The sequence below is a fragment of the Carcharodon carcharias genome, chromosome 14 (assembly GCF_017639515.1).
Source record: "Carcharodon carcharias isolate sCarCar2 chromosome 14, sCarCar2.pri, whole genome shotgun sequence".
In the NCBI taxonomy this organism is placed as follows: Eukaryota; Metazoa; Chordata; class Chondrichthyes; order Lamniformes; family Lamnidae; genus Carcharodon; species Carcharodon carcharias.
Window position 1 is genome coordinate 127,062,250 of NC_054480.1, and position 25,998 is coordinate 127,088,247.

The following is a 25,998-nucleotide window of genomic DNA, read 5'->3' on the forward strand; positions in this document are numbered from 1 at the left end:
CATTTGAGTCATGTTTTTAATACAGTGAAACGTTCCAAGGTGCTTCACAAGTGCTTTATAAAATGTGCAGAGCTGCATAAGACAGATGGCTGAATACTTAGTCAAAGAGGTAGGTTTTAAGATAAAAGCAAAATACTATGGATGCTGGAAATCTGAAATAAAAACAGAAAATTCTGGAAAAAGACTCAGCCGGTCTGGCAGCATCTGTGGAGAGAGAAACAGAGTTAACGTTTCAAGTCCGCATGACCCTTCCTCAGAGTTTGGAAGGAGAGTCAAGGTAAGGACCATCTTACAGAAGGAAAGTGAGGTAGAGAGGCAGAGAGGTCTAGGGAGGGAATTCCTGAGCTTGGGGCCGAGAAAGCTGAAGGCAGGGCCACCAATAGTGGAGCGATTAAACTCGGGGATGTTCAAGAGGCCAGAATCAGAGGGGCAGAGATCTGGGCAGGTTATAAGGCAGGAACAGGTTATAGCGATAGGGAGGGGTGAGGCCATAGAAGGGTCTGGAAAACAAAGCTGCAAGTTTTAAAATCAAGATGTTATTGGACCAGGAGCTGGTGTAGGTCAATGAAGCAGGTGCTACTCCTTAGAAATAGTGCAACACACTTGGCCTTTGAAATTCATGTATAAATTTCTGAGTTTCAGCTGCGATATTACAGTAGCTCAACTGATTATTTTTGACATTTACCAATTAACCTGAGTTGTCTGCAGCACCTCACGGTGGTCACCTGACCCAGCCCCATTGTCCGGGGTCCTGAGGGCCATTTCAGCAAGGACTTGACTGTGTGAGACTGGGCCTTTTGATGTGCTACCCTCTGGTCTCAAAGGTTTTCTCTTCATCAACTCTTTGAGCAGGATTTTGCGAATTAGGTAAATCATAAATCCAAAGCCCGACAAACTTGCCAGAGGGACACTGAGGCCCAGAACGATAGCTTTCTGTTCAGGCTTCACTGTAACTACAAAGAGAAAGAACTCATTAATCAAATACCACATCGTAACTGGAAAAACGTTTAGTACCTTACCCACTGTAACTAGAAGGGAGTTCTGACTCAAGGTCATCGATCTAAAACGTTAATCCCGTTTCTTTCTCGGCCAGTGCTGCCTGACCTGCTGAGTATTGTGCAGTATTTTGCTGTGAATTCCATCGATGTGTTGTCCACACTAACTGTGCAACAGCGACGACACTTCAAAGGTACTTCATTGGCTATAAACCCTGAGGTTGTGAAAGGTGCTATAGAAATGCAAGTTTGCTCTTTCTGCTTTTTAACCTTCTCTCTATGCGGCCAATTCTCCCCTGAACTTCCAAATCCACCTCTCTACACGCTCTCCCCTCTCACTGCATTGAAATGATCATGTATTGCAATGTCTTTGACTTTAATGTTTTGCTTCCCAGAATGATTAAAGCTGTAAATGCTTCCCTCCCTCAGTCTCCCCTCTTGCCACAGTCCACAGGTTTGTAAAACCCTGCCTTCATTAACCCCTTCGTTAACCTCAGTTGAACCCCTACCCTACACAACCGTCGCCTTTATTACACACAAGGGGGGGAATTTTACTGCCCTGTCGCAGCGGGGGTGGGGCTGTAGAATACAGCGAGCCGTTCTAAAGTCCATTGACCTCGGCAGGACCAAAAAATCCCTCCGGTGTAAAATTCCACCCAAGGTCTTGTCCCTCACTGGCTTTTTAGTGACTGTCTTGACAGATTCAATATGAGTATAATAAACACATACCAAATACATTGACCTGAGCTTTCAGCCTCACGTCACCCAATTTATTCTCCACCAGGCACTCGTAAATCCCCTGGTCCTCAGGTCTCAGAGAATCGATTCTCAGCTCCGACCTCCCCCGTGAGTTGGAAATGTTCCACCTCTGCTGCTGGCTGTGGGTAGTCCTGGCCCAGGTGATGTTGGATTCAGGGTTGGCATGTCCCCGGCAGGTTAACGCCAGCGCCTCGTTCTCCCGGGCATTGCCCCCACCGTCAATGAAAACGTCCCTGGGCCCGTCTGGAAATCAGGAAACAAACTTCAGCTCATCCGAAAATGCTGCTGCCCCATATCCCAACGCACAGCAGTGCCTGCTCGCCTGTGACTACCGCCCCCCCGTATGCTCGCTGATTTACATTGGCTCCCAGTCTAGCAACAGCTTGATTTTAAAATTCTCATCCTCGTGTCCAAATCCCTCCATGTCCTCTCCACGCATAGAATCACATAAATTTACAGAACAGGAGACCATTCAGCCCATTGTCTCTGCGCTGGCTGAGAAAGAATTATCCAGCCTCATCCTATTTTCCAGTTCTTGGTCCATAGGTCCTGTAAGTCACGACAACTCAAGTACAAATCCAAGAATTTTTAAAATGCAAACAGGGTTTCTGCCTCTACCACCCTTTTCAGTCAGTAGTTCCAGACCCCCACCATCTTCTGGGAGAAAAGATTTCTCCTCATCTCTCACCCAATCCTCCTACCATTTACTTTCTATCTGACCCCTGGTTATTGACCTCTCTGCTAAAGGTAATAAGTCCCTCCCATCCACTCGATCCATGCCCCTCATAATTTTATCCACCTCAATTAAATATTCTGTTCCAAAGTAAACAACCCCAGTCTATCCAATCTTTCTACTAACTAAAATTCTCTATTCCTGGCAACTTCCTCGTAAATCTCCTCCATTCCCTCTCTAGTACGATCACATCCTTCCTGTAATGTGGTGACCAGAAAAGTATGCAGTGCTCTAGCTGTGGTCTAATTAGTGTTTTATACAGTTCTAGCATAACCTAGCGGCTGGAGGAGGCTACAGAGATGGGGAAGGTGTAGGGGCTGGGGGCCAGTGGGAGCGAGAAGTGGGCATTAACCTGCCGTAGATCTGCCAACCCTGAACGCACCATTACATTCGTATATAACACTCCAAATCCCTGTAACCTCCTCCAGCACCTACAACCCACCCAATCACTGTAACTTCCTCCAGCCCCTATAACCCACCCTAACTCTGTAACCTCCTCCAGCCCCAACAACCCTCCGAGATCTCTGTGCTCCTCCAATTTCAGACTCTTGCACATTCCTGATTTCCATCGCTCCATCGTTAGTGCCTGTTTCTTCAGCTGCCTGGGCCCTAAGCTCTGGAGTTCTCTCCGTAAGCCTCTCTTTCGCTCCTCCTTTACGATGCTCCTTGGAATCTTTATGTTTGACAAAAATTTTGGTGACCTGTCCCAACATCTCTGTTTTCACAGTGTCAGATTTTCACAGATTGTCGGCACTGATTGGGCCCTCGGCTCACAGGCAGCAGTTGCCAGTGTGTAGATGGAGGGACTCAGAATGGCCAATTAAACCTCAAAATTCTCTATACAGTTCAGAAGCTGAGCCTGATCCCCCCCCCCCATCACGCCTCACTTGCTCCACACTTACATTTCAGGTCAATGATCCTGGTCGACTGACTTCTCACAAGTTAAGTATTGTTGAAAACAACAGACCCACAAACCCTCCCTGTACATATTTGTAAATTCCGCACAGACAGGGTTTAGTCAGTGATTGCTGACCTGTGGGACTGAGTTACTCACTGCACCTGCTTCTACTTTCAGCTTTTTCTGTGGTTCGATTTCCACAGATTATTAATTATTGTGCAAAGTTACAGATGGGAATGTGCTGGTCTGAATGAGGTTCCCAGAAGCTGCTCCTTCTGACTCGCTCAGACAGAGAAACACTTTTTAATTTAATCTCACTCATTCTGACCTCACTAAGGTCATTTCACAGCCCACACGCAATGACTCTGCATTCACTCCTGTCAACTCCGCATTTACTCCCAATCCACTCTGCATTAACACCACATCGATTCAGACTCCACACCGCATCCAATCTGTATTTGCCCCACGTCCACTCTCAATCCACTCCGCATTGATCTGCATTCACTCTCTATCCACTTTACATTTACTCCAAATTTGCTCTGCATTCACTCTGCACCTGCACTGCACTCACTCCACATTCATCTCTGCACTCCTTCCAGCTTCCCTCTAAATCCATGCTGCATTCAGGGTGGTGTAGTGGGAATGCAACTGAGCTCGAAATCTCAAGATCCAGGCTACTGGTTTGGGGACATGGGTTCAAATCCCCTCCATGGCAGCTGTTGGAATTTGAATTCAGTTCATAAACCTGGAATATTATCATTAAAAACCCATCCTGTTCATTAATGTCCTTTAGGGGAAGAAACCTGCTGTCCTTACCTAGTCTGGTCCCCATGTGACTCCAGACCCACAGCAATGTGGCTGACTAAGCTGATCTCTGAAATGCTCAGTTTCAGGCTAATCAACACCTCAACCCCTTCCCATGCAACCGCAACACCTGCCCCTTTACTTCCCCCCTCCTCACCGTCCAAGGGCCCAAACACTCCTTTCAAGTGAAGCAGCATTTCACTTGCACTTCCCTCAATTTAGTCTACTGCATTCATTGCTCCCAATGCAGTTTCCTCTACACTGGAGAGACCAAACGCAGACTGGGTGACCACTTTGCAGAACACCTTCGGTCTGTCCACAAGCATTACCCAGACCTCCCTGTCGCTTGCCATTTCAACACTCCACCCTGCTCTCATGCCCACATGCCTGTCCTTGGCCTGCTGCAATGTTCCAGTGAAGCTCAACGCAAACTGGAGAAACAGCGCCTCATTTTCCGACTAGGCACTTTACAGTCTTCCGGACTAAATATTGAGTTCAACAATTTTAGATCATGAACTCTCTCCTCCATTGTTTTTTCCAATAATTTGTATAAATTTATCTTTTCCCACCTATTTCCATTATTTTTAAATGTTTTATCTTATGTTTTATTTTCCATTGTTTTATCTCTACCTTTCAGCCTATTTCGATACCTTCACCCCACCCCACCCCCACTAGAGCTATCTGTGCCTTGCTCGTCCTGCTTTCTACCCTTAATTAGCACATTCCTTAGATAATATCACCACCTTCAACACCTCTTTGTCCTTTTGTCTATGACATCTTTTGGTTATCTCCTCCTATCACTGGCTCTCTATCCAGCTCTTCTTGTCCCACTCCCCCTCCCCCTTAAACCAGTTTATATTTCACCTCTTTTCTATTTTTCCTTAGTTCTGTTGAAGGGTAATTAGTTAGGGGCAACAAATGCTGGCTTTGCCCACATCTCATGAGAACTCCACACACACACACACACACACACATACACACATACAGAGAGAATTTACTCCATTTTCATTTGCTGTTGTCTTGCTTTCCTGACTGCTATTTTCTGGTCACTAACTGGTGCTAGTTCAGCCTTCAGCATTTGGTGTAAAACAGCCCCGCCTGGTGTTGGAAACAGGAAATGCTGGAAATTGCCCAGCAAGCCCAAGAGTGAAGAAAAAGAATATGTTAATATAAAAACAAAATACTGCGGATGCTGGAAATCCGAAACAAAAACAAAAATACCTGGAAAAACTTAGCAGGTCTGACAGCATCTGCGGAGAGGGATACAGTTGATGTGTCAAGTCAAAAACAGAAATACCAAGAAAAACTCAGCAGGTCTGCCAGTATTGGCAGCGAAGAACAAAGTTGACGTTTCGAGTCCTCATGACCCTTCAACAGAACTAAGTAAAAATAAGAAAAGGGGTGAAATATAAACTGGTTTAAGGTGGGGGGAGGTTTAAGGAGGTGGAAGGTGAAATATAACCTGGTTTAAGGTGGGGAGTGGGGGGAGAAGTGATTTTCACCCCTCTCCTATTTTTACTCAGTTCTGTTGAAGGGTCATGAGGACTCGAAACGTCAACTCTTTTATTCTCCGCCGATGCTGCCAGACCTGCTGAGTTTTTCCAGGTAATTCTGTTTTTGTTTTGGATTTCCAGCATCCACAGTTTTTTTGTTTTTAATCTCAACAATTCATGTTCATGTGACTCTTCATCAGAACTGAGGAAATATAGAAAAGAGGTGAAATATAAGCTGGTTGAGGGTGGTGGGAGAGTTAAAGCTGGATAGAGGGCCATTGTGAGGTGAAGATTGCCAAAGATGTCATAGACAAAAGGACAAAGAGGTGTTGGCGGTGGTGATATTAGTTAAGGAATGTGCCAATGGTGACATTAAGAGTAGAAAGCAGGACGAGCAAGGTACAGATAGCCCTAGTGGGGGTGGGGTGGGGGAAGGCATCGAAATAAGCTAAAAGGTGGAGATGAAACAATGGATGGAAATACATTTAAAAATAATATCACCACCTTCAACACCTCTTTGTTCTTTTGTCTGTGACATCTTTTGGTTATCTCCTCCTATCACTGGCTGCTTGTTCCAACAACCCCCCCACACCACCCCCCCCCCACTCCAAACCAGCTTATATTTCACCCCTTTCCTATTTTTACTCAGTTCTGTTGATGGGTCATGAGGACTCGAAACATCAACTGTGCTCTTCTCCACCGATGCTGCCAGACCTGCTGAGTTTTTCCAGGTATTTCTGTTTCTGTTTTTGTATACCAGCCATAGCCTCAGCAAGAATACAACAATGGGCCCTGATTTTGGCGGGTTTATGAATAACCTTTATATATAGACCTGGCATTCACATGGCAAATGCTGATGCCCTGAGTCACCTGCCCTTACTAGAGAATGACGAACACGTCCCAGTTCCACCGGGATTTGTTTTACTGTTAAATTTTCTAGATTCCTCGCCAGTATGTGCCAGACAGATCCAAGACTGGACGAGTCGGGACCCAGTCCTACCTCAATTACGAGACCAAGTGTTATGTGGTTGGTCCCAGGGGCCAGGCTCCAATGAAATAAAAACGTTCTTCAACCGAAGATATGTATTTTTGAATCTCTCTTTTGCCTTGTTCACCTTCATTGCTTTCCAATTCTCTCCTGGTGTTTGACAAGGTGGTTACTAAAACTCGCTTTCACAGCCATATCTCCTTTCTCAGTGACTGTCTCCGTCTCCGACTTACCCCACGTGGATTTCAACTGAAATTCCACCCCTCATGTTTCGAACCCACCCAGGATTACAGTTATCTCCGGGACATACAACGTTCCTTGGATTGCTGTTCCCATCGCATTCTGAGATCCACAATCAGTGTCATGCGACGCCATATGAACACACTCGACCTCTCCCTCCAGCAGCACCGCCGCACCCTATTTCTAAGCTGCACGTGCCCCCAGTTTCATTTTATTCTTCATCTCATCCGACGCCTCAACAAGAAACTTTTTCTCTTTCTCTCAAGTGCTAAGGAACGCAAGCTCCAACAACTCATCGAATCCAACACCATCAAGGACCCTCCACCCCTGCCTGTGCCTCTGTCCCCACCCCATCTTCCAATCCCAGCCCCGGCCGTGTATTCACTATACCCCCTGACCTTCCCCTCTCCGATGCTGAACGTTCAGTGCTCAGGAAAGGACTTAGTTTCATACCCTTGAGCCCTCATCTCAATGAATTTCGATCTCGACACAATGCTGAACTCTTCTTCCGCTGTCTTCGTCTCTGTGCTCGCTTCTTTGGGCAGGAGTCCTCTCCCCATCCAACAGATCCTTTTACTCACCTCCAATATTCTGCCTCCACCTGGACCCCTCCCTCTGGATTCTTACCTTCTCTTGATCTTTTCATTGAGAACTGTCAGCGTGACGTTAGTTGTCTCAATTTCTCTGCTCCTCTCACCCACTCTAACCTGTCTGTCTCTGAACTTGCTGCACTCCGTTCTCTCAGGTCCAACCCTAACATTGTCATCAAACACGCTGACAAGGGTGGTGCTGTTGTTGTCTGGCACTGACATCTACCTCGCGGAGGCTAAGCGTCAACTCGCAGACACTTCCTCCTACCTCTCCCTGGACCATGACCCCACCACTGAACATCAAGCCATTGTTTCCAGGAACGTCACTGACCTCATCTCCTCTGGGGATCTTCCTCCCACAGCTTCCAACCTGATAGTCGCCCAACCACAGACAGCCCGCTTCTACCTCCTACCCAAAATCCACAAACAGAACTGCCCCGGCAGACCGATCGTGTCAGCCTGTTCCTGCCCCACGGAACTCATTTCTCACTATCTTGACTCCCTTCTCTCTCCCCTTGTCCAGTCCCTTCCCACTGACATCCGTGATTCCTCTGACACCTTACGTCACATCAACAATTTCCAGTTCCCTGGCCCCAACCGCCTCCTCTTCACCATGGACGTCCAATCCCTCTACACCTCCATCCTCCACCGGGATGGTCTGAGGGCCCTTAGCTTCTTCCTCGAACAGAGGCCCAAACAATCCCCATCCACCACTACTCTCCTCCATCTGGCTGAACTTGTTCTCACACTGAACAATTTCTCCTTTAACTCCTCTCACTTCCTCCAAATAAAAGGTGTGGCTATGGGTACCCGCATGGGCCCCAGCTATGCCTGTCTCTTTTTGGGGTATGTGGAACATTCCTTGTTCCAGTCCTTCTCCGGCCCCCTCCCACAACTCTTTCTCCGGTACATTGATGATTACTTTGGTGCTGCTTCATGCTCTTGTCAGGACCTGGAAAAATTTATTAATTTTGCTTCCAACCTCCACCCCTCCATCATTTCCACATGGTCCATCTCTGACACTTCCCTTCCCTTCCTTGACCTCTCTGTCTCAATCTCTGGTGATAGACTGTCCACCAATATCCATTACAAACCCACCGACTCCCACAGCTACTTCGACTACAGCTCCTCACACCCCGCTTCCTGTAAGGACTCCATTCCATTCTCTCAGTTCCTTCGCCTCCGTCACATCTGTTCTGATGATGCTACTTTCAAAAACAGTTCCTCTGACATGTTCTCCTTCTTCCTTAATCGAGGTTTTCCACTCACAGTAGTTGACAGGGCTCTCAACCGTGTCCGGCCCATCTCCCACGCATCCGCCCTCACGCCTTCTCCTCCCTCCCAGAAACATGATAGGGTCCCCCTTGTCCTCACTTATCACCCCACCAGCCTCCACATTCAAAGGTTCATCCTCCGCCATTTCCGCCAACTCCAGCATGATGCCACCACCAAACACATCTTCCCTTCACCCCCCTGGCGGCATTCCATAGGGATCGTTCCCTCCGGGACACCCTGGTCCACTCCTCCATCACCCTCTACTCCTCAACCTCCTCCCACGGCACCTCCCCATGCAAACGCAGAAGATGCAACACCTGCCCCTTCACTTCCTCTCTCCTCACCGTCCAAGGGCCCAAACACTCCTTTCAAGTGAAGCAGCATTTCACTTGCACTTCCCTCAATTTAGTCTACTGCATTCATTGCTCCCAATGTGGTTTCCTCTACATTGGAGAGACCAAACGCAGACTGGGTGACCGCTTTGCAGAACACCTTTGGTCTGTCCGCAAGCATTACCCAGACCTCCCTGTCGCTTGCCATTTCAACACTCCACCCTGCTCTCATGCCCACATGTCTGTCCTTGGCTTGCTGCATTGTTCCAGTGAAGCTCAACGCAAACTGGAGGAACAGCACCTCATCTTCCGACTAGGCACTTTACAGCCTTCCGGACTGAATATTGAGTTCAACAATTTTAGATCTTGAACTCTCTCCTCCATCTCCACCCCCTTTCCATTTCTTCCCCCTCCTTTTTGTTTTTCCAATAATTTATATAGATTTTTCTTTTCCCACCTATTTCCATTATTTTTAAATGTATTTCCACCCATTGTTTATCTATACCTTTTATGCCCTTTTAGTCTTATTTCACCCCACCCCCACTAGAGCTATCTGTACCTTGCTTGTCCTGCTCTCTACTCTTAATTAGCACATTCCTTTAGATAATATCACCACCTTAACATCTCTTTGTTCTTTTGTCTGTGACATCTTTTGGTTATCTCCTCCTATCACTGGCTGCTTGTCCCAACAAACCCCCACCCCCACCCCCACCTACTTCCCCCTTCTTAAACCAGCTTATATTTCACCCCTTTCCTATTTTTACTTAGTTCTGTTGAAGGGTCATGAGGTCTCAAAACGTCAACTGTGCTGTTCTCCGCCGATGCTGCCAGACCTGCTGAGTTTTTCCAAGCATTTCTGTTGCTGTTTTTGTTTTGGATTTCCAGCATCCGCAGTTTTTTGTTTTTATCTCTATGCCTTTTCCTGGCTAAACAAATCCAATAGTGGTTTGTGGTCTGATACATAAGACCATCATACCATAAGACGTAGGAGCAGGAGTAGGCTGTTTGGCCCATCAAGTCTGCTCCGCCATTCAATGAGATCATGGCTGATCTAATAATCCTCAACTCCACTTTCCTGCCTTTCCCCCATAACACTTGATTCCCTTAGTGATTAAAAATCTGTCTATCTCAGCCTTGAATATACTTAATGACCAAACATCTACAGCCCTCTGTGGTAAAGAATTCCACAGATTAATTACCCTCTGAAAGAAGAAATTCCTCTTCATCTCTGCTTTAAATAGGCGACCCCTTACTCTGAGGTTATGCCCTCTGGTCCTAGACTCTCCCACAAGGGGAAACAACCTCTCAGCATTTACCCTGTCAAGCCCCCCTAAGAACCTTATATGTTTCAATAAGGTCGCCTCTCATTCTTCTAAAATCCAATGAGTACAGGTCCAACCTACTCAACCTCTCCTCACAAGAAAATCCCTCCATACCCGGGATCAACCTAGTGAACCTTCTCTGGACTGCCTCCAATGCCAGAATATCTTCCCTTACATAAAGGGGCCAAAACTGTTCACAGTATTCTATGGGCAGGGTTTTACCATCGGCAAGCAGGGGGCAGGACCCGCTCACCAATGCATAAAATGATGCGGGATGATATCGGGCAGAACCCCCAACGCCATCCCGCTCCAATTAAATTTTCAGGAAGGTGGGGGCGCAGCAAAATCAGATGCCGGCCCGCTGATCTGTCAATGGCCAATTGAGGCCATTGACAGATCAATTAAAGTAATTAGTGGGCCTGCCTGTCCAACCTTAAGGTTGGCGGGCAGGCCAGGAGCCCTAAGGTGCACTTAGCCTCAGGGAGATGAGTGCTCACTTTAGTGCGCATGCGCAAAAGAACGCATTCTTGATTTTAGGAATCCCCACCCCACCCGCCCACGCTTCCCCACGGACGTCATGCTGGGCGGGCCTTAATTGGCCTGCCCACGTAAAATGGCGCCGCACCTCCAATCGGGGGCACCAATCAGAAGCGCACCCATACGCGCCCGCCCATCAACATCCCCCCCAATAGGGGGGGAAAATTCAGCCCTATATGTTGTCTCTCTAGTGCTTTGTATAGTTTTAGCAAGGCTTCCCAATTTTATACTCCATTCCCTTTGGAATAAAGGCCAACATTCCATTTGCCTTCCCTATTACCTGTTGAGCTTGTATGTTAGCTTTTTGGGATTCATACACAATGACTCCAAAATCCCTCTGCAGCCTTCTGTAGTCTTGCTCCATTTAAATAATATTCAGCTCCTCTATTCTTCCTGCCAAAGTGCATAACCTCACATTTTCCCACATTATATTACAGTGTTTGCCCACTCACTTAATGGCCAGGAAGTTCCTGTCGATGATTTGGAGGCGGGACCCGCTCGCTGACAGGAAAATGACACGGGATGACATCGGGAGGAACCCCTGACGTCATCCCGGTCCCTTTAAATTTTCAGGAAGGCAGGCGGACAGCGAAATCAGCTGTCTGCCCATTGACCTGAAAATGGCCAATTAAGGCCATTGACAGAATAACTAAGATTGTTAAAGACATGCCCATCCAACTTTAAGGCTGGCGGACAAGCCAGGAGCCCCAGCAGGCTCCTGATAATACATGAAGCCTTATCCACTGGCAAGATGAGGCTTCATGTTCCTTTATAAAAATTTTAATAAATGTTATGCTATATTTATTAACATGTCCCATCTCGTGTGACATTGTCACATGAGTGGGACATGTTCATAAGTTTTATATTCTTCTTTATTTAATGTTTTTGACTACTGTCACTAATCTCCCTGAGACAGCGCTTTGCCTCAGAGAGCAGTGCGCGCACTTTGACAAATGGGGAAACCCTCCCACCCCCGCACAGGAAGCACATAGCGCTTCCCATCAGGCAGGCCGCTAGGCTGGCCTTAATTGGCCCGCCTACTCAAAATGGCGGTGGGCCCCGTTTCAGCAATGGAGTTCGACTGCCCGCCCGCCGCTGAGCCCATCAAGGTAAGAATTCTGCCCAATCTGTCTAAATCCCCCTGCAGACTCTTTGTGTCATCCTCACTGCTTACCTTCCCACCCATTTTTGCGTCATCTGCATATTTGGCGATAGTACATTCACTTCCCTCATCTAAGTCATTAATATATATTGTAAATAATTGTGGCCCCAGCACTGATCCCTGTGGCACTCCACAAGTCACAGGTTGCCATCCTGAAAATGCCCCCCCTTATCCCAACTCTGTCTTCTATTAATTAACCAATCCTATATCCATGCTAACATGCTACCCCCAAAACACCATGGGCTTTTATCTTATTAAGTAGCCTTATGTGTAATATCTTATTGAGTGCCTTTTGGAAATCCAAATATATTACACCTACTGGTTCCCCTTTATCTTTCCCACTGGTTACCTCCTCAAATAATTCTAATAAATTCATCAGGCATGATTTCCCCTTCAGGAAGCCATGCTGACTTTGCTTGATTATATTATGCATTTCTAAATGCTCTGCTATTACATCCTTTATAATAGACTAACATTTTGCCAATGACAGATGTTAAGCTAACTGGCCTATAGTTACTTGTTTTTTGTCTCCCTCCCTTTTTGAATAAGTGTGTAACATTGGCAGTTTTTCAATCCTCTGGGACTTTTCCAGAATCTAAGGATTCTTGGAAAATTACTACCAGTGCATCCACTCTCTCTGCAGCCACTTTCTTTAACACCCTAGGATGCAAGCCATCAGGTCCAGGAGAAATATCGGCCTTTAGCCCCTTTTGGTTTCGCTAGTACTTTTTCTCTAGCGATAGTTATTGCTTTTATTTCCTCACCATCTTTTGCCCCTTGATTATTTAGTATTTTTGGAATGCTATTAGTGTCTTCTACCGTGAAAACTGAAGCAAAGTATTTATTCAACTCCCCTGCCATTTCCTGGTTCCCCATTATTATATCCCCAGCCTCATTCTGTAAGAGGCCTATGTTCACTTTGGTCTCTCTCTTCCTTTTTATATATGTAAAGAAGCTCTTACTGTCCGTTTTTATGGATGCAATCGCAGAAGGTGCAACACCTGCCCCTTTACTTCCCCCTTCCTCACCATCCAAGGGCCCAAAAACTCCTTTCAAGTGAAGCAGCATTTCACTTGCACTTCCCTCAATTTAGTCTACTGCATTCGTTGCTCCCAATGCGGTTTCCTCTACATTGGAGAGACCAAACGCAGACTGAGTGACCGCTTTGCAGAACACCTTTGGTCTGCCCGCAAGCGTGACCCAGACCTCCCTGTTGCTTGCCATTTCAACACTCCACCCTGCTCTCATGCTCACTTGTCCATCCTTGGCCTGCTGCATTGTTCCAGTGAAGCTCAACGCAAACTGGAGGAACTGCACCTCATCTTCCGACTAGGCACTTTACAGCCTCCTGGACTGAATATTGAGTTCAATAATTTTAGATCATGATCTCTCCTCCATCCCCACCCCCTTTCTGATCCCCCCTTTTTTTCAAAAATTTATATAGATTTTTCTTTTCCCACCTATTTCCATTATTTTTAAATGTATTTCCATCCATTGTTTTATCTCTACCTTTTAGCCTTTTTCGATCCCTTCTCTTCACCTTATCCCACCCCCACTAGGGCTATCTGTACCTTGCTCATCCTGCTTTCTACCCTTAATTAGCACAGTCCTTAGATAATATCACCACCTTCAACACCTCTTTGTCCTTTTGTCCATGACATCTTTTGGTTATCTCCACCTATCATTGGCCCTCTATCCAGCTCTACTTGTCCCACCCCCACCCCCCTTTAAACCAGCTTATATTTCACCTCTTTTCTATGTATACTTAATTCTGTTGAAGAGTCATACTGACTCGAAATGTTAACTGTGTTCCTCTCCGCAGATGTTGCCAGATCTGCTGAGGTTTTCCAGGTATTTTTATTTTTGTTTTGGATTTCCAGCATCCGCAGCTTTTTGCTTTTAACTGTAGGTAAGTATTGGGGACAATTCAGTAAATAAACCATTGAGTGATTGATTCTATTCTGATACATTGGTTGCAAAAGGAACCTCTTACTCCAGAAATCCAACAGGAATCATTCAACAGGAGTCTGTTCAATTCTCATTCCTGGGGCTACTCCTGCCCATTATATTCTTTTCCAGAATAATCCCTGCTTCCCATTTAGATGTGGATTGATTCCACATCGGCAATGCATTTCCTGTTTAAGGAGCGCTGACGGTTCCAATATGATGTGAAATGTGCCCCTCGTCTCTCCCTGGGAGGGCACTACGTGCAAAATTAGCAAGTGTGTCCTATCAGGAAAAAAGTTCAGAAGGAAATTGGATAAATACTGAAAAAGGAAAATATTTCTAAGACTATGCAGAAAGGCAGAGGTAGTGGGACTAATTAGATGGTTCCTTCAAAGGGCCAGTACAGGCATGATGGGCTGAATGGCCTCTTTCGGTGTTGTTCTATGATCCTATACAGACTCTTTATCAGAACCATGTGAACTCCTACCTGTGTGTTATCCCGTGTGTAACACACACTCTCTTGGCTTTATGAAGCCCCTTTTATAACCTCGTGTATATAACAGAGATACTCACATTCCACATCCACCTGAGCTTTCAGCCTCACGTCACCCAATTTATTCTCCACCAGGCACTCGTAAATCCCCTGGTCCTCAGGTCTCAGAGAATCGATTCTCAGCTCCGACCTCCCCCGTGAGTTGGAAATGTTCCACCTCTGCTGCTGGCTGTGGGTAGTCCTGGCCCAGGTGATGTTGGGTTCAGGGTTGGCATGTCCCCGGCAGGTTAACGCCAGCGCCTCGTTCTCCCGGGCATTGCCCCCACCGTCAATGAAAACGTCCCTGGGCCCGTCTGGAAATCAGGAAACAAACTTCAGCTCATCCGAAAATGCTGCTGCCCCATATCCCAACACACAGCAGTGCCTGCTCGCCCGTCACCACCCCACCTCTCTGTAACTCTTTCGAGTACAAACCCGTTTCCATCTGTTTCAGATGAAGTTACATTGTTTCATAGTTTGCCATTGTGAGATTTGAACTCTTGATAAGCTTTTTAAATGAAACCAATTAAACTAAATCAACAAAATTGGGATAAATCAGGCACAGCCCCTAATTCAGGTCAGCTGTAAAACCAAGGACAAAATTTAAAGGAACCTTACAAACTTTAAATTAAAATGTGATTAAAGGGGTCAACAAAACACCCCAGTCCCCACTGAGCACGGAAGGCCTTGTAGAAAGATGTAACTCTTTCGAGTACAAACCCGTTTCCATCTGTTTCAGATGAAGTTACATTATTTCATAGTTTGCCATTGTGAGATTTGAACTCTTGATTTTGGGGTTACAAACCCAGTACCATAACCACTTGGCTATTTAGGCCAAGCTCCCACCTCCCTGTATGCTCGCTGACCTCGGCTGCCTCCTGATTCTGTTTCTCATTGAAACGTGTATCGAGGGCGCGTGAAAACCTCTGGAAAAAAAATAATAAATCATCAAGTTTTAGTCACTACGTGGGGACCAGGGGCTGCCAACCCTCCAGGATTGGTCCTGGAGTCTCCGGGAACTAAATATTAATCCCTGAGATACTGTGAGTAACAGCCTTTAAACAACTGATTAAAGAAAGATAGATCTTGCATTTATTTAGCGTCTTTCACAACGTGAGGGCACCCCAAAAATGCTTTACAGACGATGAAGTTTTTTTTTTAAATGTGCAGTCACGGTTGTAATGTAGGAAATTAGCTATAAACCTATTGGAGTTGGGGGAGTGGGAAATGCTAAAACAGAAACAAAAATAGCTGGAAAAAACTCAACAGGTCTGACCGTGTCTGTTAACACAGATAACGTTTCGAGTCCGTATGACTCTTCATCAGAACTGGGTGAGGAGGCTCGAGATGGGAGATCTGGTGATGAATCATCCAGGAATACTTTCAAGCAGAATTGCCAACACCTGGGAAATGTTGTGGAGAATTCAGCAATCATAGCTCTCAGTGCTCGATTGATTGATTCTGTTCTATTATATCGGCTGCAAAGGAAAGATAAAAACAAAAAAACTGCGGATGCTGGAAATCCAAAACAAAAACAGAATTACCTGGAAAAACTCAGCAGGTCTGGCAGCATCGGCGGAGAAGAAAAAAGTTGACGTTTCGAGTCCTCATGACCCTTCGACAGAACTTGCGTTCGAGACCAAGAAAGAGTTGAAATGTAAGCTGGTTTAAGGTGTGTGTGTGGGGGGCGGAGAGATAGAGAGACAAAGAGGTGGGGGGGGGGGTGGTGGTGTGGTTGTAGGGACAAACAAGCAGTGATAGAAGCAGATCATCAAAAGATGTCAACGACAATAGTACAATAGAACACATAGGTGTTAAAATTAAAGTTGGTGATATTATCTCAACGAATGTGCTAATTAAGAATGGATGGTAGGGCACTCAAGGTATAGCTCTAGTGGGGTTTTTTTATATAATGGAAATAGGTGGGAAAAGGAAAATCTTTATAATTTATTGAAAAAAAAAGGGGAAGGGGGAAACAGAAAGGGGGTGGGGATGGGGGAGGGAGCTTACGACCTAAAGTTGTTGAATTCAATATTCAGTCCGGAAGGCTGTAAAGTCCCTAGTCGGAAGATGAAGTGTTGTTCCTCCAGTCTGCGTTGGGCTTGACTGGAACAATGCAGCAAGCCAAGGACAGACATGTGGGCAAGAGAGCAGGGTGGAGTGTTGAAATGGCAAGCGACAGGGAGGTTTGGGTCATTCTTGCGGACAGACCGCAGGTGTTCTGCAAAGCGGTCGCCCAGTTTACGTTTGGTCTCTCCAATGTAGAGGAGACCGCATTGGGAGCAACGAATGCAGTAGACTAAGTTGGGGGAAATGCAAGTGAAATGCTGCTTCACTTGAAAGGAGTGTTTGGGTCCTTGGACGGTGAGGAGAGAGGAAGTGAAGGGGCAGGTGTTGCATCTTTTGCGTGGGCATGGGGTGGTGCCATAGGAGGGGGTTGAGGAGTAGGGGGTGATGGAGGAGTGGACCAGGGTGTCCCAGAGGGAGCGATCCCTACGGAATGCCGATAAGGGGGGTGAAGGGAAGATGTGTTTGGTGGTGGCATCATGCTGGAGTTGGCGGAAATGGTGGAGGATGATCCTTTGAATGCGGATGCTGGTGGGGTGATAAGTGAGGACAAGGGGGACCCTATCATGTTTCTGGGAGGGAGGAGAAGGCGTGAGGGTGGATGCGCGGGAGATGGGCCAGACACGGTTGAGGGCCCTGTCAACGACCGTGGGTGGAAAACCTCGGTTAAGGAAGAAGGAGGACATGTCAGAGGAACTGTTTTTGAATGTAGCATCATCGGAACAGATGCGACGGAGGCGAAGGAACTGAGAGAATGGGATGGAGTCCTTACAGGAAGCGGGGTGTGAGGAGCTGTAGTCGAGATAGCTGTGGGAGTCAGTGGGTTTGTAATGGATATTGGTGGACAGTCTATCACCAGAGATTGAGACAGAGAGGTCAAGGAAGGGAAGGGAAGTGTCAGAGATGGACCACGTGAAAATGATGGAGGGGTGGAGATTGGAAGCAAAATTAATAAATTTTTCCAAGTCCTGACGAGAGCATGAAGCGGCACTGAAGTAATCATCGATGTACCGGAGAAAGAGTTGTGGAAGGGGGCCGGAGTAGGACTGCAACAAGGAATGTTCCACATACCCCATAAAGAGACAGGCATAGCTGGGGCCCATGCGGGTACCCATAGCCACACCTTTTATTTGGAGGAATTGAGAAGAGTTGAAGGAGAAATTGTTCAGTGTGAGAACAAGTTCAGCCAGACGGAGGAGAGTAGTGGTGGATGGGGATTGTTCGGGCCTCTGTTCGAGGAAGAAGCTAAGGGCCCTCAGACCATCCTGGTGGGGGATGGAGGTGTAGAGGGATTGGACGTCCATGGTGAAGAGGAGGCGGTTGGGGCCAGGGAACTGGAAATTGTTGATGTGACGTAAGGTGTCAGAGGAATCACGGATGTCAGTGGGAAGGGACTGGACAAGGGGAGAGAGAAGGGAGTCAAGATAGTGAGAAATGAGTTCCGTGGGGCAGGAGCAAGCTGAGACGATCGGTCTACCGGGGCAGTTCTGTTTGTGGATTTTGGGTAGGAGATAGAAGCGGGCCGTCCGAGGTTGGGCGACTATCAGGTTGGAAGCTGTGGGAGGGAGATCCCCAGAGGAGATGAGGTCACTGACAGTCCTGGAAACAATGGCTTGATGTTCAGTGGTGGTGTCATGGTCCAGGGAGAGGTAGGAGGAAGTGTCTGCGAGTTGACGCTCAGCCTCCGCGAGGTAGAGGTCAGTGCGCCAGACAACAACAGCACCACCCTTGTCAGCGGGTTTGATGACAATGTCAGGGTTGGACCTGAGAGAATGGAGTGCAGTAAGTTCAGAGAGAGACAGGTTAGAATGGGTGAGAGGAGCAGAGAAATTGAGACGACTAATGTCACGCCAACAGTTCTCAATGAAAAGATCGAGAGAAGGTAAGAATCCAGAGGGAGGGGTCCAGGTGGAGGGAGAATATTGGAGATGGGTAAAAGGATCCGTTGAACTGGGAGAGGACTCCTGCCCAAAGAAGTGAGCCCGGAGACGAAGACGGCGGAAGAAGAGTTCAGTATCATGCCGAGCCCGAAATTCATTGAGGTGAGGGCGTAAGGGTATGAAACTAAGTCCTTTGCTGAGCACTGAACGTTCAGCATCGGAGAGGGGAAGGTCAGGGGGTATAGTGAATACACGGCTGGGGTTGGGATTGGAAGAAAGGGTGGGGACGGAGGAACAGGCAGGGGTGGAGGGTCCTAGATGGGTGTTGGTGTCGTTGAGTTGTTGCAGCTTGCGTTCCTTAGCACTTGAGAGAAAGAGAAAAAGTTTCTTGTTGAGGCGTCGGATGAGCCGAAGGATAAAATGAAACTGGGGGCACGCGCAGCTTCATTATCTCAGTTCCTTTGCCTCCGTCGCATCTGTTCCGATGATGCTACATTCAAAAACAGTTCCTCTGACATGTCCTCCTTCTTCCTTAACCAAGGTTTTCCACCCACGGTCGTTGACAGGGCCCTCAACCGTGTCCGGCCCATCTCCCACGCATCCGCCCTCACGCCTTCTCCTCCCTCCCAGAAACATGATAGGGTCCCCCTTGTCCTCACTTATCACCCCACCAGCCTCCGCATTCAAAGGATCATCCTCCGCCATTTCCGCCAACTCCAGCATGATGCCACCACCAGACACATCTTCCCTTCACCCCCCTTATCGGCATTCCGTAGGGATCGCTCCCTCCGGGACACCCTGGTCCACTCCTCCATCACCTCCTACTCCTCAACCCCCTCCTATGGCACCACCCCATGCCCACGCAAAAGATGCAACACCTGCCCCTTCACTTCCTCTCTCCTCACCGTCCAAGGACCCAAACACTCCTTTCAAGTGAAGCAGCATTTCACTTGCATTTCCCCCAACTTAGTCTACTGCATTCGTTGCTCCCAATGCGGTCTCCTCTACATTGGAGAGACCAAACATAAACTGGGCGACCGCTTTGCAGAACACCTGCGGTCTGTCCGCAAGAATGACCCAAACCTCCCTGTCGCTTGCCATTTCAACACTCCACCCTGCTCTCTTGCCCACATGTCTGTCCTTGGCTTGCTGCATTGTTCCAGTGAAGCCCAACGCAGACTGGAAGAACAACACCTCATCTTCCGACTAGGGACTTTACAGCCTTCCGGACTGAATATTGAATTCAACAACTTTAGGTCGTAAGCTCCCTCCCCCATCCCCACCCCCTTTCTGTTTCCCCCTTCCCCTTTTTTTTCCAATAAATTATAAAGATTTTCCTTTTCCCACCTATTTCCATTAAAAAAAACCCCACTAGAGCTATACCTTGAGTGCCCTACCATCCATTCTTAATTAGCACATTCGTTTAGATAATATCACCAACTTTAATTTTAACACCTATGTGTTCTATTGTACTATTGTCGTTGACATCTTTTGATGATCTGCTTCTATCACTGCTTGTTTGTCCCTACAACCACACGCCCCCCCCCCCCCCCGCCCCCCCTCCACCTCTTTGTCTCTCTATCTCTCCGCCCCCCACACACACACCTTAAACCAGCTTATATTTCAACTCTTTCTTGGACTCGAACGCAAGTTCTGTCGAAGGGTCATGAGGACTCGAAACATCAACTCTTTTCTTCTCCGCCGATGCTGCCAGACCTGCTGAGTTTTTCCAGGTAATTCTGTTTTTGTTTTGCAAAGGAAAGATCTTGTTCCAGAAATCTGACAGGAAAACATCAACCGGAATCGGTCATTGTCTCAGTAACCCAGCTCTGCCTTTTTGTGGCGGCTGTGTCTCTCGGATTCCAATTCCTGGACATTCCCCATCCCTTAATATCCTCTCCTTCCAAGAAAAATCCAATTTAAACACATCGTTTGATTCTAAGAAGTGCTGGAGGGGCCAGCATTGCGTGCAGTGTGCTATCCCATGCTGGGCGGGCACTGCAAGCCAAATTGGCTAGAATGTCTTGCAGGGGTAACTTTCGAAAGGGATTTGCATAAATACTCAAAAAAAGGGTCAAATTTCCAGGACTGTTTGCAAAGCACAGGGGGAGTGGAACTAATTGGATAGCTCTTTCAAAGAGCTGGCACAGTCAGGATGGGCCGAATGGTCTGCTTCTGTTGTGTGTATTTTCTGAAAAGGTAGAGATGCTCACACCAAACATCTACTGAGCTCTGACGTTCGGTGCTGCTTTTGCCATTGCTGACTTCACAGATGTAAACTCCTCCATCCTGAGGTTCCAGCTCATTAATGTACAGCGTTGAATGGCCGGTCCTCCTGGTGATGTTCCAGTGGGGAGGGGTCCTGCTTCCTGAGTCAGGTTTCCTCCAGGTGATTTCAGGTACAGGGTCACCGCCCCCACTGCATGATATTGACAGCGAATTTCCTGCTTGTTGCACCGTATGGGTTGGTTCGATTTGGATATTGTACAGCCGAACTATATTTAACAAAGAGAGTATTTCAATCAGGAGTCAACAAAGAGACTCGATAAAAACATTAAAGAAAAATAAAACCAGCTCACAGAGAAGTTCAATGTAACTGGAAAGTGGCAGGAATTTTACCATGGGAATGGGTGATTTTTAAATATTTTTGGGGGAATATTCTGTTATTCTGTGAAGAAGGCTGTGTGTGTGTGTGTGTGTGTGTGTGTAAATTATTTAATTAAGCTGGGGAAGATTACTAGAAGATAGATTGGCGGTGGGGGGGTGGTTTAAAACATGAAAGGATAGAGGTGTTGGGTTTGAGGTACAAGTGAATAGGTTAGATCTAGCATTTGTATTTTTAGATAAGATGAGAGTTTGTTTGGATATCAAAGGGAAATCAGGTTACAAGAAACATGCTTGCATCTTGCAGGAGTTCTATAGGTAAACAGAAGAGGGTATATTACCTTTTATTGACCTATATGCAGAGACAAAATAGAAACATGAAAGATTTTATGCTTGGAAGGGTTTGAGTTTTAAAGAGGTATGAGAACAATAGAACCTGAGATGAAAGGAGAAAAGAGGTATTTTAGAGTTACAGTGGAGAGCTTAGGGTAACTGTGAGATGGAGCTGTAACCTGCTAGCTGTTAGGTATAGCTGCAGCAGTGGGCTGTTGGCTGTGTGAGGAAGATCTCCTGGAAACAACAGTTTGAATCAGCCATTCAGTCAAGCCAGAAAAATCTTGGGATGCAACAAGCAGTCTTGTTCTGAAGTTTTGGATTGCCACAGCAGAGGGGGAGAGAGTTTAAGAGGTCATTTAAAGCTACAGCAGTTTGCCTTGGGTAATATTACTGGATTTCTATAGCTAAATATCTATTACAGAGTGGCGCCTGGAAGGTGTTTACTTATGGTTCTGACCAAGTAGGGAGTCTTTTGGGGGATGTTTTGTCAGACTAATTTTTAGTTGTGCAACTGTAATCTTGTGTGCTTAAGCTTTCTTTTAATCTTGTTAATAAAACTTTTACTTTTAATTTTTAAGATCCCAAAATGCAGTAGTGGACTTCTTGCTACTGAGATCAGTGAGTTTTCTTCTCATTTACAGAATACAAAAGCCAATTTTCCCTCTGGGATTTAGTTTGCACAGCAACTAACATCAGCTGTGGTCATAACATTTACAAATGAGAGAGAGTTCATAAACGACACATTTAAAGTCCTCATCCTCAGGGATCCTTTTGAAAGAGGGAATCTCACCATCAGGGATCCTTTTTAAAGACTAAATCTCACCATCAGCGATCCCTTTAGAAGAGGCAATCTCACCATCAGGGATGTTTTTTGAACAGGGAATCTCACCATCGGGGATCCCTTTTAAAGAGGGAATCTAACCATCAGGGATCCCTTTTAAAGGGGGAATCTCACCACCAGGGATCTTTTTAAAGAGGGAATCTCACCATCGGGGGATCCTTTTTAAAGGCTGGCGGATACTGACAGGGAATGTTAATGAGGTCTGGGAGTTAAAATCTCCAAGTCCTCACCCTCAAGCAGGTCCCAGATGCTTCCACTGCCTGCTTCAGCCACCTCAACCCCCAATTTCTGCCCAGAGTTACAATCAGGACTGGAATTTGTGCTAAATCTGACATCTAGTCTAAAGGTGATGTTAAATCTAAAAAGGAAGACTTCATTCCTATAGCACCTTTCACAAGTTGCCGATGTTTCACAGCACTTTACAGCCAATGTGGTACTCCAGAGGTTGTGACTTGGGAAACATGGCAGTTATTTAGGTCACAGCAGGCTTCCACAAACAAGAGATAATCTGTTTTTGAGATGTTGACTGAGATATAGATTGTCCCAGGACACTGGGGAGAATTCCCCTGCTCTTCTTCAAATTAGGATCATGGGATCTTTTACATCCAGCTGCAAGAGCAGACAGGTTCTCAGTTTGGGAGAGATGGCTGGGGATGGTAATGTACCTGGACAAGTAATCCAGAGACCCAGGCTAATGCCTTGGGTTCAAAGCCCACCACAGCAGCTGGTGGCATTTAAATTCAATTAATATATCAGGAATGTAAAGCTAGTCTCAGTAATGGTGACTATAAAACTATCATCAATTGTTGTAACAACTCATCTGGCTCACTTATGCCCTTTAGAGAAGGAAATCTGCCGTCCTTACCCGGTCTGGCCTACATGTGACTCCAGACCCACAGCAATGTAGCTGACTCTTAACTGCCCTCTGCATTGGCCTAGCAAGCCACTCAGCTCAAGGGCAATTAGAGATGGGCAACATGAAAGAATAAAATAATAATCTCCTTTGAACCCTCCCTAAGGCTTTGACATCCTTCCCGAAGTATCCACAATTGGACACAATACTTTATCAAATCCTTTATACATCTCAAAAGCCTCAAGCTAGATATTTAGATTGCGTAGAATATAGGGCACCAAAACAGGCCATTCAGCCCATTTAGTCTGTGCTGGTGTTTATGCTCCACATAGCCTTCTCCCATTCCAGCTGCCTCATCTCAACCCTTCAGCATATCATTCTAATCCTCTTCTCATCTAATCTCCTTCTCAAAGCATTTTGAAATACATTTCTGATTTCCCTTTTGGATTTATTAGTAACCATCTTGAATTTATAGTCCTTAGTTTTGGAATTTAAAGGTGTGTCTGCTCAAGGGCTAGTCCAGAGTTACTCACTGTCAAGATGCATCTCCAATGAGCTGTTCCTGCTTCTCAATCCCTCTGAGTTTAGACCCAACTGAATCTCACAGGTGAATGTGAGGTCTCTGTTCCTGGAGTTTGTTGTGTAGTTTAGCTGAGAGGCTACATTGCACAATGGGTGATTCCAAATCGGTGTTTGTTTCTCGCACTTGAGCAGCTCAAGGTTGAGATACCAAAGAACACTGATCTTGTAGCAGGGGTAAAGATCTCGCCCCAAACACTCCAGCGTCACTGTTTGCCCAGACACTGGATTGAGTGACTGCAATTTCACCAGAGGATTGTGTGGGAATGCTGAAAGAAAGGCAAATTTATCAAAGTGTCAGTGCATCAAATTTAACCACCTCCAAGTCCCTGAAATGAGAATTGCTGTGATCTTTATTGTCGTATCCTTTCTCTCTCTCTCTCTGTGCCACTCTCTCTACCTCTGTTTCTGCACATTTCCCTACTTTTTTCTTTCTCTCTGTCTTCTCCCTCTCTATTCCTGTGCATTCATTACATTAACTGTCTTACTCTCTCTGCCTGCCCCTTAGCTTCGATCTGCGTTCTGATCAAAGATCATTGACCTGAAACATTAACTTTGTTTCTCTTTCCAAAGATGCTTCCAGACCTGCTGAGCATTTCCAGCACTTTCTGTTTTTATTTCAGATTTCCAGCATCCGCAGTATTTTGCTTTTGTTTCTCTATCCATCTGTTTCTCAGTTTCTATCTGTCTCTCGGTGTCTGTCTCTCTGTCTCTCTTTCTACTTCAGCCTGTCTGAGTGTGTATCTCTCTGACTGATCTCAAAGCTTTGCATAATGGTGTATAATGGGGCAGGATGTAAAATGGGGAATATGTAACAGGTGGGAGTGTAACGAGCTAAGGCAAATTTCACCCCAGACACTGCGCCTTGATGGAAAAACAGAAAATGCTAGAAAAACTCAGCAGGTCTGACAGCATCTGTGAAGAGAAAGACAGAGTTAATGTTTCAAGTCCGTGCGAACTCTGAAGAAGGGTCATACGGACTCGAAAGGTGAACTCTGTTTCTCTCTCCACAGATGCTGTCAGACCTGCTCTGTTTTTCCAGCATTTTCTGTTTGTCTTTCAGATTTCCAGCATCCGCGGTATTTTGCTTTTAACTCCGCCTTGATGCCTCTCTCACGTTTACCAACCTCTATCACTTACAGTAAACAGATAGAAAGACCCTCTTCTGGAAGTATCTTCCATCACATCTGACGACGCATTTGTAAGTATTCTCATACGTTTCCAGCACCTTGTCGATTCGTAAAACCGAATTTGAAGCGGAAGAAGTCACTTTTCCGGGTGTTGAGTCTATGGTTTGCTTCCATTCTGGGTTGCCACTCGGGCAGAGAGCGACACATCTTAACTCCACCGCCTCTCCAATCCTTACAACAGGAGCTATCGGGGAAATCTGCAGAAACTCATCTCTCCCTGTCACAAGAACTGGAGAACAGACAAAGAACACATTGAATTGGCCAATAAACTACATGGTACTACAAACAAGTTGCTGGAGTGTTTGATGGGACAGTTCAGAGGAAGCTTAACACTGCTGTGTTTGCAGGTACTCTTGTTGGTCTGTTGAGGGAGAGGAAATTCGCTCGGGTTTATTTCCATGCAATTAGCTTGCGCTTGTATATCAGAAAATTAAATCCACTGGACCAGAGAAGCTTCAAGCACGGGAGGAGGTTGTTCACGCCATCGTGTCTATGCTACTGTTTGCTAGAGTATTCCCAAACTTGTACCACTGCCTTGTTCTCAAGATGCTGCAACAACTAATAATCCAAGTGATCAATTTCTTACTGAATTGCAGAATATATTTCAAATCAACGCATTTGAATATTTCCCAGCAAAATTTAAAATTCAAACACATTTTTCTCAAGTTCTTCTTAGTTAACTCGCCAAGTTGCCTTTATATTAAATTAAGTTTCGAAATACAGGTTTTGTTAACAAATATTTTGCTTGAGAACAAAGATTTTAAATTGGAAAAGAAATAGAAGAACCTACCAGGATTTTGGATCAGTGCAGATAGAGTGAAAATTAGGGAAGCGATTTTTCTCCTCATCTTGTCCTTTCGTTTTGGAATGCCAGCTATTTTTAAATAAACACTCCTGGTTTAATTCATTTATATTAAATTCACGCTATAGTATTAATGCCTAAGTTAGTCCCAAGCCCAAGAGAGGACTTCTCTATAAGTTATTTTAACAGCAGGTTGTGTGTTCCTTGTGTACAGTGCTCCAGACTCTGTGAGCTGTAAT

The 25,998-nt window shown here is 46.0% G+C and overlaps 1 protein-coding gene across 2 annotated transcripts; it reads right to left on the reverse strand.

The window, feature by feature from the left end:
- On the reverse strand, nucleotides 1-25,998 carry LOC121286817 (contactin-6-like). Of its 2 annotated transcripts, XM_041203872.1 has the most exons (7): nucleotides 25,748-25,998; nucleotides 24,908-25,186; nucleotides 23,722-24,036; nucleotides 20,768-21,049; nucleotides 14,649-14,921; nucleotides 1,725-1,997; nucleotides 1-953 (listed from the first exon to the last, which is right to left on the reverse strand). In XM_041203872.1, exons 1-7 carry the CDS (start codon nucleotides 25,803-25,805, stop codon nucleotides 682-684), a joined length of 1,752 nt encoding a protein of 583 aa, XP_041059806.1. In that variant the 5' UTR covers nucleotides 25,806-25,998; the 3' UTR covers nucleotides 1-681. The 2 variants fall into 2 exon arrangements, with proteins under 2 accessions (XP_041059806.1, XP_041059807.1); XM_041203873.1 differs by lacking the exon at nucleotides 23,722-24,036.

Excerpts from the sequence above, each read along its gene's own strand:
- LOC121286817 (XM_041203872.1), bottom strand. The coding sequence starts at position 25,805 with ATGAGGAGAAAAATCGCTTCCCTAATTTTCACTCTATCTGCACTGATC. Across the intron at positions 21,050-23,721 it reads ATTGGAGATGCATCTTGACA|TTCGGCTGTACAATATCCAA; the intron begins GTGAGTAACTCT and ends TGTTAAATATAG. Across the intron at positions 954-1,724 it reads AGCTCAGGTCAATGTATTTG|TTACAGTGAAGCCTGAACAG; the intron begins GTATGTGTTTAT and ends TTCTCTTTGTAG.